Here is a 13,467-nt window from a genome sequence, read left to right as displayed (position 1 = left end):
ACATTGTTTGAGCATGCAATGGAATGGGTTGCCTGAATCAGACAGGAAAGCCAACAAAGATAACAAAGTTCCTCTCAAGTCTAGAACTTATAAAAAGGCTGTGCTCAAGGCAGACATTGTTACTTGGTGTCTGTGATGTCCTCTTGTGAATAAACATCTGTATATCGTTGAGTCGCCTACCTTAAGTTATTACAAAATTTACGTTTATTTTCTTTGTCATTATGTTCTAACGATTCTCCCAGACGCCACCGGTAAAAGTTTTGAGAAACACTAGGCTCAAGTCATCTAATAAATGATTGGTCCACACTGCTAATTGTTTACAAGTGCTAGTTGATTCTTAACTCTGTGATACTGTGAACTTCCAGCTGGAAATTAAATTTTATTTTGTATCAATTTTAATTAAAGAATTGTTTAAATATACACACACACACATACATATATATATTTATATATATATATATATATATATATATATATATATATATATATATATATATATATATATATATACATATAACAACACAATTACTTTCAACTAATTAATAATGGTTTTAAAATAAATTATTGATTTATCAAACATTTTAAATATTTTGTCATGAATGCTTCTACAAACAACGCTCTCACAACCAGCAGCACACATCACAGAATCTATTGCTAATAAGTAAAGAACCATGAAACATTCACGTGTAATATATTTATTGTGAACAACTATATCAGCAGTAACACTTGTCAGAAAATTGAAAAAAGTTTCAACTAAAAAAAGACAAATACACTTGTCTTAAAATTTAAAAAGAGTTTGAACTAAAATAAGACAAAAACACTTGTCTTAAAATTCAAAAAGAGTTTCAACTAAAAAAAGACAGATTATAAAACTTCTAGATTTCAGCAGTTAGTGCAGTCTGGATAGAAAACATATATAACCCTGTTAATAGAACACTTTGGACGGAATGTGCATCGAATATATACCTGAGGATATATGTGAACAATTTATTTTAGATCCACACACAAAAATAATGACTAGATAAAGAGAACACATATTTTAGAAAAAATAAATATCTTACTTAAATTAGCTGACTTAATGATGTGAAAAACAAACAGAAAACAACTTTAGCTATAAGATATTCATTTAAAAAATTCTTCATTAGAAATTAAAAAATTTCATCTCAAATGCATCACAGAGAATAATTTACACAAGTTTGAAAATGTTTCCATGCTTCAAAAAATTTTTTTTTTTTTTTTGGGTTTTGCAAAGCTTATGTTAATCCACTCTGTGTGTCTGGTACACTCTGTGTGTCTAGTACAAATTTTGGACATTTTTATTTCTCCCACTTAACATTCTGGAATCAAGTTTAAACTTAAATTATTCATTGTTCCAAACAAAACATGAATCAATAAAAAATATTCAACTAGTTAATTAAATAGTGTTAATTAATTCATTTAAAAAAGGGAATGAAGTCTTACACTACATTATTGAGATAATGTGACTGTAAATGTGGAGGTTTCCCCTTTATGTAAGCTTTAATTTTGTTAATTAAAAAAAAGGTATTATAATATTTTCCTTATTAATACTACAGTTGTAGGCCTTTAAAATTTCATAATTCATAAGCTATTTAATGATATTACAAAAGACATTGTTGTACACAAAGTACTTGTGTACAGTGTACATCTAAAAAAATGTTTGTTGTATACATGTGTACAGTGTACATCTAAAAAAATGTTTGTTGTACACAAAGTACTTGTGTACAGTGTACATCTAAAAAAATGTTTGTTGTACACAAAGTACTTGTGTACAGTGTACATCTAAAAAAATGTTTGTTGTACACAAAGTACTTGTGTACAGTGAACATCTAAAAAAATGTTTGTTTTAAAACTGTGCATGTTAATAACTTTTATGGTTTTGTTTCTTTAAAAAAAAAATGCAACAGTGGTCAATGTACAGCCTGCAGACACTATCTGATCAGTCTTCTTCTTCTTCGTTCTCATTGTTATGTTGGAATGTTCAGATGAGTAGACCAATACATGAGATGAACTGCACAGTGGTTTCCAAATCAGGGGCCAGTGTCTTATACGGGTCTCTTGGTAAAGAGAGCAGTTTTGGAGGATGTGGTCTGAATTCTCTGGTGATACTCCACATGGGCAGATTTCACTGGTTCCAATTTTGAGCTTCCGGTACATGTGTTGTCGCATTCTGTTGTGTCTGGTCCTGAGTCGAAAGATTAGACGTCTGTCTTGTCCGGATAGCTTATAGTAAGCGTCATCTTTCTTGTGATTTGGATGAGAGCTCGTCCATTTCTCATTTATTTTATTTACGATTAATTTCTTCAATTCTTCTGGATAGAGTGCAGAGTTTATTAGTGAGTTAGTTCTCCTACTCTTGGCGAGTGTGTAAGCCTTCTCATTTCCTTCTAGTTCTTATCTGATAAGTGATGCTATATAAAAGTAAAATGCCTTTACAAATAAAAAAAGCCTAAACGCTGAGCAGTTCTTGAAAAGCATGACTATAGTTCAGTTTGTAAGCTTGCCACCTACAGACAATATATTTATTGCTCTAAAGATATTTTAGCTGTTTGGTAAGGACATTTTTATAAAAATTATTATCTGAATCTGTTAGCTGAATTTAACCACATTTCCTTATCAAGAAAAATATATAAAAAAAAAGACAGAAGAAAAAAAAAACTATCACAGTAAGTAGATATATAAATTTGATTATCAATTTGTTTAAAAACTTGAGTTTAAAACATTTAATACGGTAACTATTAAAAAGTCAAATCACAATTGAAAAAAAAAAACAATCAACAAGCCATCTATGACAGACTTCACAAGATGCATGTTGAGTGACAGCCGTAGAGATCAGTGACACCCTCCTTTGGTGCACACAGAGTTCAGAACGTGATGGGCCTCTTGGACTCCATTAGCAGCAGCATGTGTGATCAGCTGGTGAGACTCCCTATAGACAAATGGAGACAAAATATAGTTATAAAAATACAGTAGATTATTATAATAATTCTATAAAAACTTTTCTTTTAGTCTAAGAAACATTAAATCACAAAGAATAGTTTACATTAAAACCCTTGATTTCTCTATTTATTTTTATAAAATAAGCTTGTTACTGTTTCGTAAGTCATAAATTACACATGTTCCTTAAAAAATGGAATGTTTATCATATAAAATATTTAGTTGTTCCTGATATGAGATTTATATGCCAGTTTAAAAAAAATAAATAAATAGAAAAGCAATATATGCAAATAAAAGTTTGGAATAAATTTTTTTTGCCCTAAAGCCACTTCAACAAAAAGAATTTGGGAACAACCTCTGATGCTTCTAAGAACACGTGGTATTAACAGTAATATTAATAGAAAGATGTACAATCAATTTTCTGTTCTGTTTCCCACAATAATGATGACATGTTAGGATTCAAGATTTGATAGCAAGAGTTGTTTATATAGGAACATTAGAGTTCTAGAATGAGAGACTGAAGAGTGGACATCCTCAAGTTATAGAGAATATGTCCTTTTGAACTATAGAATATGTCCTTTTGAATTATAGAATATGTCCTTTTGAATTCTAGTAGAGTACAAACTAGTAAGATGGTTCATAAGCATATTGGTTTAGCATTTAGCTGAGACACAAACACACAAAAAGCCATATTTAAAAAATAAGATAAATAAATAAAAAATCCCATCTTACCCTGGCTTCAAATCAGTTTTATAGCCCTTTAGGTGACCAATGGCCAGATTATATGCAGCATGAGGGTGTCCTTGGTCCGCAGCTTTCCTAGATATATGAAAAAAAAAAGTTTTTTTGTTAAATTAAATTCTGTGGCAACAGTAAGTTTTATTGATTCAGACAAAGTCTTAACGTTACAATTGAAATATTATTTAATTTTATAGCCATCGTAAGGCAGTATCAATGTAAGGAGCAATATACATTTATAATAAGTCCATATGTAGTACATAAAAAAAAATACCTGAACCATTCCATTGCTTTTTCTGGATGCTTATCGACTCCTTTACCTAACAGAAATCAATAAATGGATTTTTTTTTAATTGAAAATTTAAAACATAAATATAAATCATATGCTATAAAAAGTCTTCAATGAAATCTACCACTTTTTCTTTTCCTTGTGGAAAACAATTGATAAAGTGTACATCACAGTCTATTTAGATATTTGAATATAATCTTCAGTTATTAGACCTAGAGGGATTTAGAAACTTCCTAAAATGAATTCAAATTCAGTGGAATCTGATTAATAAATTTATAGAGAACAAGAGGTGCCTTTGAATGATCAGGTTCTATTTACTCTTCTGGGGAAATCAATTACTGGTATAGTAAGTAATTATTATTACAACACAGTGCATATTTTTTTAGAGAGAGGGATGAGACTGGTGTAAATTGGCAAGTCTTTGTCCCTCATGAGGCACACCCACATGCCTACACATTATATACATACCATGCACACATTCAATGTGATGCTAGTCATCAATCAATATGAGCAATATTTGAAGAATAGTGAACACCATAAATGGCTTGTATAAATGGGTGAAAAGGGCATAAAGTTATTAAAAAATTCACTACTTTATTTAAATTATACAGATTCTTTTCATAAGGACAAAAAAGAGGGGGAAAAAAGAAACAACCACTAACAACGAAATAAATTCAAATTAGGCAGAATTTGGATTTATGTGAGGTTAAATTTTCTTGATTTCACTATACCCTACCAGCAGGGGCGGACTGGGTATCAAAATCGGCCCGGGCATTTCTATGAAATTCGGCCCACAAATTCTCTATCATGTGATGGGCATCCATGTCGAGGTGTATCGGTCCTTAAAAATCATTGTTAAGTTTGATAATGTATTGATATGCATGCATACAGTAAACTCTATATCTTAATAAGCAATATAGCGTCTTTTTAAATCAGCAATTATGTAGGCCCTAAAAAGATGAAGCCTACTAGTAGCACTGTCTACATTCTACATTTTATTTTCGGAAAATGTGTTTGATTAAAAGAGTATTACACTGGTATGTCTGTGAAAGACTTTCTGTTTAAACACGACGCTCAGAGGGCCTTTAATAAAAATAATAATAATAACATAATAAGAATATTATAAAACCTTTAAAAACTTGATATGTGCCATAGTGACTTCCATCAGGCCATTTCGGTGGCCCTACCGGCCCATTTGGCTACCGGCCCACTGGGCCTTTGCCCAAATGCCCATATAGCCAGTCCGCCCCTGCCTATCAGCCATCAAAATCCACATCAAAGAAAGAGCAGACTTACCGTGTAAATATCTCTGTCCAACATGATGTTGAGCCACATCGTAGCCAAGATGGGCGTATGCATGGGACACATGGAAGTGTACATTGTCAAAGTAAAACCAACAGTAGAGTGCCCCTGCTATTGTGAAGAGAATTGCCAAGACCTACAAAGAAAATGTCAAGAGTTTTATGCTTAGGAAATTAGCAACATTATTTGAAAAATGTGTCATCACCCTAGGTCAGCGATGCCAAAATACGGCCCATGGGCCGCACATGTTCCATCTGGCCCGCCAAAACATCGGCACAAAGTTTAGAAATTCCCCTTCCAAACAAAAAAAAAAAAGGTTGAAAAAATGTATCTTTACCTACGTTTGGGCCCTCACTTTTTCTCTGATGGATTGGTATCATGATCATTAACATTTGTGTGTTTATGGAATGGGACTCTGAATGTAAAATCTACCAGGAAAGGTGAACATATCTTTACTTTGTTTGTGGAACATGATAATAAGTTAAAATAAATATGGTGGAATTCTTTGTTTGAGTCGCAAATAAAAGATTGTTAAACTATGCCAAGAGATAGGAGGATCCATGGGTATATTTACCAAAAAGAGACAACAAAATGAGTCTATGGTAAAGCTACCTACAATGTTGCTCATTTTAAGTAGAGAAATACAATATTACTACTAATCTAGATTCTAGATTAGTAGATATCTACTATCTAGTTATTATTCTTATATATAAATATTAATCTATATTACTAAGTATAACTTATAAGACTTAAAATTAAATGGTCTTCTTAAACAATAATGAATTATTATAATTATAATGTTTTTTTTTAAATTATAAATATAAAGAATAAAGATTATAGTGACATAGTCTAGTTGATAGATTCAAATAATTTTTGTTTACAAACCTCTAAAACGAAGACATACAATGGATCTTCTTTAGCTTTTCTAGCTAATTTGAGTTTGCTTTTTAATGGCAGGCTATCAGGATCCCAAGAAAGGTTTGCCTCCTCTTCATCAGGCTGCAACAAACGCTGTCTAAGCTCGTTGTTCGCCATCTTGGACAAATGATGCTAGGTATGACTTCGAAAAGGAGGCTGCGTTGCTATGATATTGCAAGGGAAGATGTTCCGCCAAGTGAACGTTACAGATCCCCCCTCCCCTTCCCCCCTTGAAATATAGTGCAGAGAAAGCGAGAAATGAGTCTTTATTACCAAGCGTGTAGATCTAATGGCTATGAAATATAAATATAAAAATATATAGCTAATGGTTTGTTTTACATGTTTCAGATGCTCCTTACATCTTTGTATATTATATGTTTATTTTAACCGCAATACTTTTTTTTAAAACATTAAAACAGAACGACCTGCATTACAACATCCATTTCCACCATTTGAAACTGTCGGTATAGAGCTGAGCTGAAGGCTCTTATTACCTTCGTCCAGATAACCCTTCTCCCCCACTACCCGACTGGTCCACGAAAGTGATTAGACCATAAGCACTGGGCATACTGTTAGCTCTAGCATGAAAGTTGCGCTAAACAAAAAACAATTAATGAAAATATTTCCAATCACATACATTTTTATTGTTAGTCTAGATCTATTCAAGAATTAATTACATGATTGATTCAAAATATTTGATAGATTTCACCTCAATATAAGCGTTTTTTTTTAAATGTTTCAGGCTATATCTTATCTTATATAATACAGACGTTACTCCAAAAAAAGAAGATGATTACGTCCTACGTGTCATGCATTCAGTCATGCATATTAACCAATGACTAAACTCTTTCTCTCCTAACTGACGATACCAACGTTGATTCCACCAGAATGTGGTAAATAATTACGGAGAGAAAGAGTTAAATTCTGCCAAGTCACTGGTTTTCCTGGCTAGCTCAGGCAACGCATTCCATGATCTAATAGCGCTAGGGAAGAAGGAGTATTTGTACAAATTTGTCCTAGCATATGGGATGAGGAATGTGCCTTTATCTTTGTGTCTTTCTGAGTATTTTAAATATATAAATATATTTTAAATAAAGTAAATATATACTTGTTTTGTCAGGTACAAGAAATAGGCCTAATTGTGCGAAATTTCAACTACATTTGCGATTGGGTGTGGGAGAAATAAAGTGTACAAACGTTTTAACAGACAGACAGACAATCGCGATTTCACTTTCAAGACATGGCTTCAAAAAAACAACACACGATAAGCTAAAATAATATACGAGTTACCGAAAAACTGTTGACAGAAATTCGGGAAAAAAATATTCTGGAAACTCGGAATTGAGGTGTGATTCAGAGATAAAAAGGTTAATGGCAATGAATCCTATATGTCTGGTAGCCAGATGCCAGTGAGTTAAAGCCCCTAAACACCAAGCATTATGCCTATTCAATACAACCTTAATATGAAGTCATATGAACATGTTTAACTTCGTCTTATTATGTTCAAACCACCAATCAGCTAGAACATTTGCTCTAGTGCTATTAGAGCATGGAATGGGTTGCCTGAATCAGCCAGGAAAACCAGTGACTTAGCAGAATTTAGGTCATTGGTTAACATGCATGCATCTTCTTTTTTTGAAGTAACGTCTGTATTATATAAGATAAGATAAGTTTGCTAAGATTACCATTATGTGTAGAGTATTGATGGATGCCACTGACTAGAAGTCGGAATATGAGTGTCTGTGTTCGTGTGTGTAAGTTGGTTGTAACACCACAGGCTAGAGGCGACCTTGGTTACAGCTATGGACGGCTTGCTGGTGACGTCACTGAGTTATTAGTAGACTTCAAACAAGAATACACGGATTCTTCTATACTATAGGCTAATTATGATAGATATAGGCCTAGTAGGCCACAAGGCCTATAGAGTAAATCGTTTCCAAAGTATTAATATACACGATTTTTGTCTCTGTTTTACGAATAAGCACACACATGTAGATTAATACATTTTAGAATTGCTCTTGTTAGCTTGCAAAATTTTCTTGGGCGAGTGGACCTAAGAGAGTTCCCTAGCAATGGAACTAAGATGCTACAGAAAGATCTGAGGTGTCACTTACACTGACCGCATCATGAATGAAGAGATAAGATACAGGATTAATACAGCCATTGGACCCCACGATGACCTGCTAACCACTGTAAAAAACAATCGTAAATTAAACTCTATGGCCACTAGAACCAGTATGCTAGTCTAGACCACTGTCTTTTAATGCTTAAAAGTATGGATCTTTATCACTAATCCTCTATAGTCTATACCATGGGCGTAGCCAGGATTTTTTTTCGGGGGGGGGGGGGGGGGGATTTTTTCTCCCCCCCCCCCGACCCCCCCCCCCCGGCGAATTTTTTTAAATATGTATTTATGTGTGTGTGTGTACATAATCTTTATTGCATTCTGACCCTTCATTCTTTCGGAAGACGTTTATTGTACCCTAGAATAGGTTCTTCCATGAGTTAGTGGAAAAATTGTAGATTCCCCGTCAATACTAGCAAGGGGGTCTGGGGGAGCGCTAGGAGCTCCCCCAGCGCGGGGCGAAGCCCCGCCGCCAAGCACTATTTCTGATATTGAAAGCCAACAAAATGCTTATTCTGAGGTATCTACAGTACATTTTCCTGCTATTAAAAAGTTTTATTTCAAAAACCTAATGTGCTATTCTTACTGACTTAGACCCTGCCGCGCCGTTTGGCGCATTTGCCGTCAAGCTGTTTCCATAAAATTGTAGATTCCCTGCCATTACTAGCAATGGGGTCTGGGGAGCGCTAGCGCGGGGCGAAGCCCCGCCGCCAAGCACTATTTCTGGTATTGAAAGCCAACAAAATGCATATTTTGAGGTATCTACAGTGCATTTTCCTGCTATTCAAAAGTTTTATTTCAAAAACCTAATGTGCTATTCTTACTGACTTAGACCCTACCGCGCCGTTCGGAGCATTTGACGTCAAGCTGTTTCCATAAAAATCTGCCACTGGTAATATCTGAAGCCTCTTCCCACCTGCCATGAGGACCTCAATGAATGAGTGGCGTCAAGTTGTACTAGGATATCATTGCAACTCTTCTTATGCGTAATTCATTTGTCGGAGAACATGTCCCGCAAAACCTCATGCGTCGCTCTCTCACAATCTTACTAAAGGGTCGACTCCCAGTTCGGCATAGGATTTCCTTGATTTAAACCCGATCTCTATAACTGACTCCTAAAATCTGTCTTAGCCATCTTTGTTGAGCCACATTTAGTGTTTTTCAATTTCGGCAGATGACTATTCACTGCAGTTTATTAAGGGAGCCCTGCCACTGGTAAAAATGTGTAACCACTCTTGAATACGCTCTTGGAATTAAGTGACTGTAGTTTTCTTTAGATTTTATATCGAAAAGAGAAGTTTTATAGTCAAAATCATTTGTTGGGGGTTTTCCACCTCAAAATGCTCTGTAGGGGGACCTTAAACTCAAAACCTTCTGGAGGGGTTTTAAACTTTAAACAAACGCCATCTGTAGAAGAGGGGTTTAAACTCAAAACTCCCGATTGGATTGGCTACGCTCAAATAATTTTAGTGTGTAATTTGCTTTTTTTTTTATATTGAAGAGGTATTTTTAGCATTAAACCCCTCTGAATGGAGGTTTAAACTCAAAACCCCTTTTGGCAACGCTCATAGCATTTTGAGTGCGTAATTTGCTTTTTTTCTTACACTGAAGATGTATTTTTTTAGCCTCAAACTCCCTTGGCGGGGGGTTTAAACTCAAAACCCCTTTGGGTGCATTCATAGATTTTAGTGTGAGTAATTTGCTTTTATTTATATTGAAGAGGTACTTTTTAGCTTCAAACTCCACTGGAGGGGAGTTTAAACTCAAAACCCCTTTGACTACACTCAAAACATTTTGAGTGTATACTTTTTTTTGGTTTTATTATTAAAGAGGTATTTTTTACCTTCAAACCCCGCTGAAGTGGGGTTTAAACTAAAAACTAAGTCAAAACCCATTTAGCTACGCTCATAAAATTTTGAGTGCGTAATTAACTTTTTTTTCTATTGAAGCGGGGGTTTATCGTAAATTTTGGAGGGGGTTTTAAAATCAAAATCTCCCTTAACTGTGCTCTTGGAATTAGGGGAATTTCGTTAGCATTTTTGTTTTGTTTTGTTTTATAGATGAGGGGGGGTTAACTGCAATAACCCCAAGTAGGGGGTTTAAAACTCAAAACCCCTAGTAGGGGGTTTTAAACTCAAAACCCCCTTGTAAGGGGTTTTAAACTCAAAACCCCATTGGTTGTGCTAGGGCAATTGATGGTTTAGTATTAAAATCTCATCTATAATAAACAAAATCAAAGCAAAAAATCATTCACTAAATTCCGATCCCCCCCCCAAGGGAGGGGGATTTCATTTCGGGGGGGGGGGGGGTTTATACATGGTCTATACTCTCGAGTAAATTTATACATGGGCGCAAACCAGGATTTTTGCCGGGTTGGTTGGGGGCGGGATGGGGAGACAAAAGTGGTTCGGGGTAAAAATATTTCCTTTTTTTTTTAACCCTTAATAAGTTAGTTATAGACAGCGAAGTAATCGCTCTTATAAAAATATATTAGCTTCATAATTGTTTAAAAAAACAACAACAAATTCGTGCATGTTGCTTGTTACTTATGGATCATAAGAAAGGAAGACTGTGACAGCATTTTAAAGTATTAGAATAGGTCTATGTGTTTGGTTTTATAAGATTGAATATGGATTATTTTAAAAACTTGGACTAAGGATGCACTTATTTAGAAGAATAAGGATGCACTTAAAAGATTGACAATAATATCGAATCACTGGTGAGACCATTTTCGGAAGCCTAAATCAACTTCACATATATATATATATATTCTCCTTCGTTGTTGAAGATGAGCCCATTTCTCATTTCCTATAAACTTGAAGATGACTGTAAAGTCCAATCCTCGCCTTAAAAAGCCGGCAGCACTCATGGCAAGTGTAAGTTTGGTCTAATGCAGATTTGCCTGCTTCTTCTCTCAGCCTTTTGTTAGCTTTGAGTTCTTTCATTTTCGGAAGACCAAATCGACGCAAGTTGATAGTAGCGAAAGTAGTTCGAACCCCACCAAATGGAATCTAGATCTATTGGATCGTTGAAAAGTGAAACCGTTTCTAATTTTTGTGCCACTCTAGGCATCGGACCACGGACTACTTAGATCTAATGCTTCGCATTTTTAATCTCATATTTTATGAGGCCACGCCATTTCATCGTTCCTAGTTTTGACTCAATAATAGGCTAAGATTTTAAAATCAATCTCTGCCTATCAAACGTACAGAAGATGTCAAACTATATAACAGCGCCTTGAGCCTACATTTTGTTTGTTAACAGCGCTTTATAAATAAAAATATTATTATTATATCATTAGGCCTATATGCTAGATATCTATATCATCATATGCTAAGTCTATAACTATATCAGGTTTTATTGGAAAGAGTGCTGTGGTCTGTACGATTCTAGAACATTCAAACCGGCGTTTAGTAGACCTATAATTAACATAAATTGAGTGATTTAAATCCAATAGTCAAGGATCCGATTCAGTGATGACTATTCTTAACGTCTTTATATCCGGCAATGTCTTTTTGCATTTCTATTTAAGAACGACTGATTTCAAATAGCCCCCGACACTTTCAAGGGGGACAAGTGAGTATGTGTGTACATCCGTGTTTGTTTTCGAGGCGCGAATATTTGCACACGCACGCGGTGCAGTCTGGGTAAAAACACACCCGGCATTCTACGGGTAACTGAGGTCCTAACTGGTAATATTAACAACCTTACGAATCCAATTTATTATTATTTTTTTTATTGTAAAAAAAAATGGCTGAATTTAATGTAGGCTAGAACATCATGCATGCTTGATTGTCGTCTGGTAATACTGTAGATATTTTACTATTGTGATCTTAAATCAAAGGACGGAGCTTAGCTACAGGAAGCATGTGTGGGAATGACGAATAGAAAAGGACATTGCAAAAAAAGATGGTTGAACATTGTCACGTCTTGTAAGACGGTTGTCTTATTAAAATATTATCAAGATTAGGATATATATAATAATATTATTATCTGGGAAGCGTGGTCGAGAGGCCGAGCAGAGTTGTGTTTACTGAGCGCAGATACCCCCCCAACCACCACTCGTCCACAAATAAGATAGGACCACAGCGCTCTGAGCGTGCTAAAAGCATGAAAGTAGCGCTATATAAAAGCTCTAATTTAATAAGTTAATTTATTATGACAATGTCTACGATTCCGAAGATTAAGGACGAATGCAGTGTTTCGCATAACTAAGCAAACCTAGATATTTTGTTCACACCAGATGCAAACAAAGCAATAGTCCACTGGGGTTAGTATTAGTAGAGAAAATTGGGGGGGGGGGATACTGGCGTACACAAATGTAGGCACATTAAAATATTTACCTACAGTTGAGACTTAAGCATTAAATTGATCGCACACTTACCGTCGTACTAAAAAGTAAGCATCTCTCTATAAATAATTCTCTTCGTCGCCCAACCATGCGGACACCACGCAAGCAGGCCGACTCTCTAACTCTCGATGAAAAAGTCATGGAAAGATAATTCTTTTATTACCACTCAGCGTAACTAATGTAACAATAACAATATAGATGCAAATACGAACAACATTCACACACGAAACACATGCACACTCCCAACCAGAGCTTTTATGAATTAGACTTAGAATTAAACTTCTAGATGACGACAGATGACATTATAACTTTCAAATCAGAAGTAGGTTAAAGGAGTTTTTAAATCTTTCTGTTTAAGTCCTAATGGAAAGGAGACGACCGCTTCGTTCAGATCTGATGTAACAGTGGTTTAATGGGTGCAGAATCCTGTGTGTTTTGGAAAGGCATCTTTCATGAAAAAGTTCTTCAAGAGATAACCAAATAACAAAACTTAAAAAAAAAAAAGATAACTTGCATTCCAAACACAATCCTTTTATTTCGTTGGTTAAACAAATCAAGTAGGCTACTCTACACCTTCATGAACAAAGTTATCTCCCAGTAGGATACCTACACCCACATTTATGTTTCCTAATATTCGTTAGTTTTCCGAATGGACAGACATCTTTGCTTGAAAGCGAACAAATATTAAGATGTAAGCTATCCTGAAGATGCTTGCAAGAAAAGGGATGCATAAGGAAAGGGGAAAAAACTTACGGGGGGTGGGGGTGACAAAGGGGCGCTGGGGTATGT

The 13,467-nt window shown here is 35.0% G+C and overlaps 1 protein-coding gene across 1 annotated transcript; it reads right to left on the bottom strand.

Annotated features, from left to right (window-relative positions):
* Positions 1 to 679: 679 nt before the first annotated feature.
* LOC106074659 (secretory immunoglobulin A-binding protein EsiB-like) lies at positions 680 to 6,363 on the bottom strand. Its single transcript, XM_056036617.1, has 5 exons — positions 6,170 to 6,363; positions 5,279 to 5,420; positions 3,968 to 4,013; positions 3,688 to 3,774; positions 680 to 2,947 (listed from the first exon to the last, which is right to left on the bottom strand). The coding sequence occupies exons 1-5, from the start codon at positions 6,317 to 6,319 to the stop codon at positions 2,851 to 2,853; spliced, it is 522 nt and encodes a 173-aa protein (XP_055892592.1). The 5' UTR covers positions 6,320 to 6,363; the 3' UTR covers positions 680 to 2,850.
* Positions 6,364 to 13,467: the final 7,104 nt, after the last annotated feature.

This window comes from Biomphalaria glabrata, chromosome 7, assembly GCF_947242115.1.
Source record: "Biomphalaria glabrata chromosome 7, xgBioGlab47.1, whole genome shotgun sequence".
Lineage (NCBI taxonomy): Eukaryota > Metazoa > Mollusca > Gastropoda > Planorbidae > Biomphalaria > Biomphalaria glabrata.
This window is presented reverse-complemented; position numbering and strand designations above follow the sequence as displayed.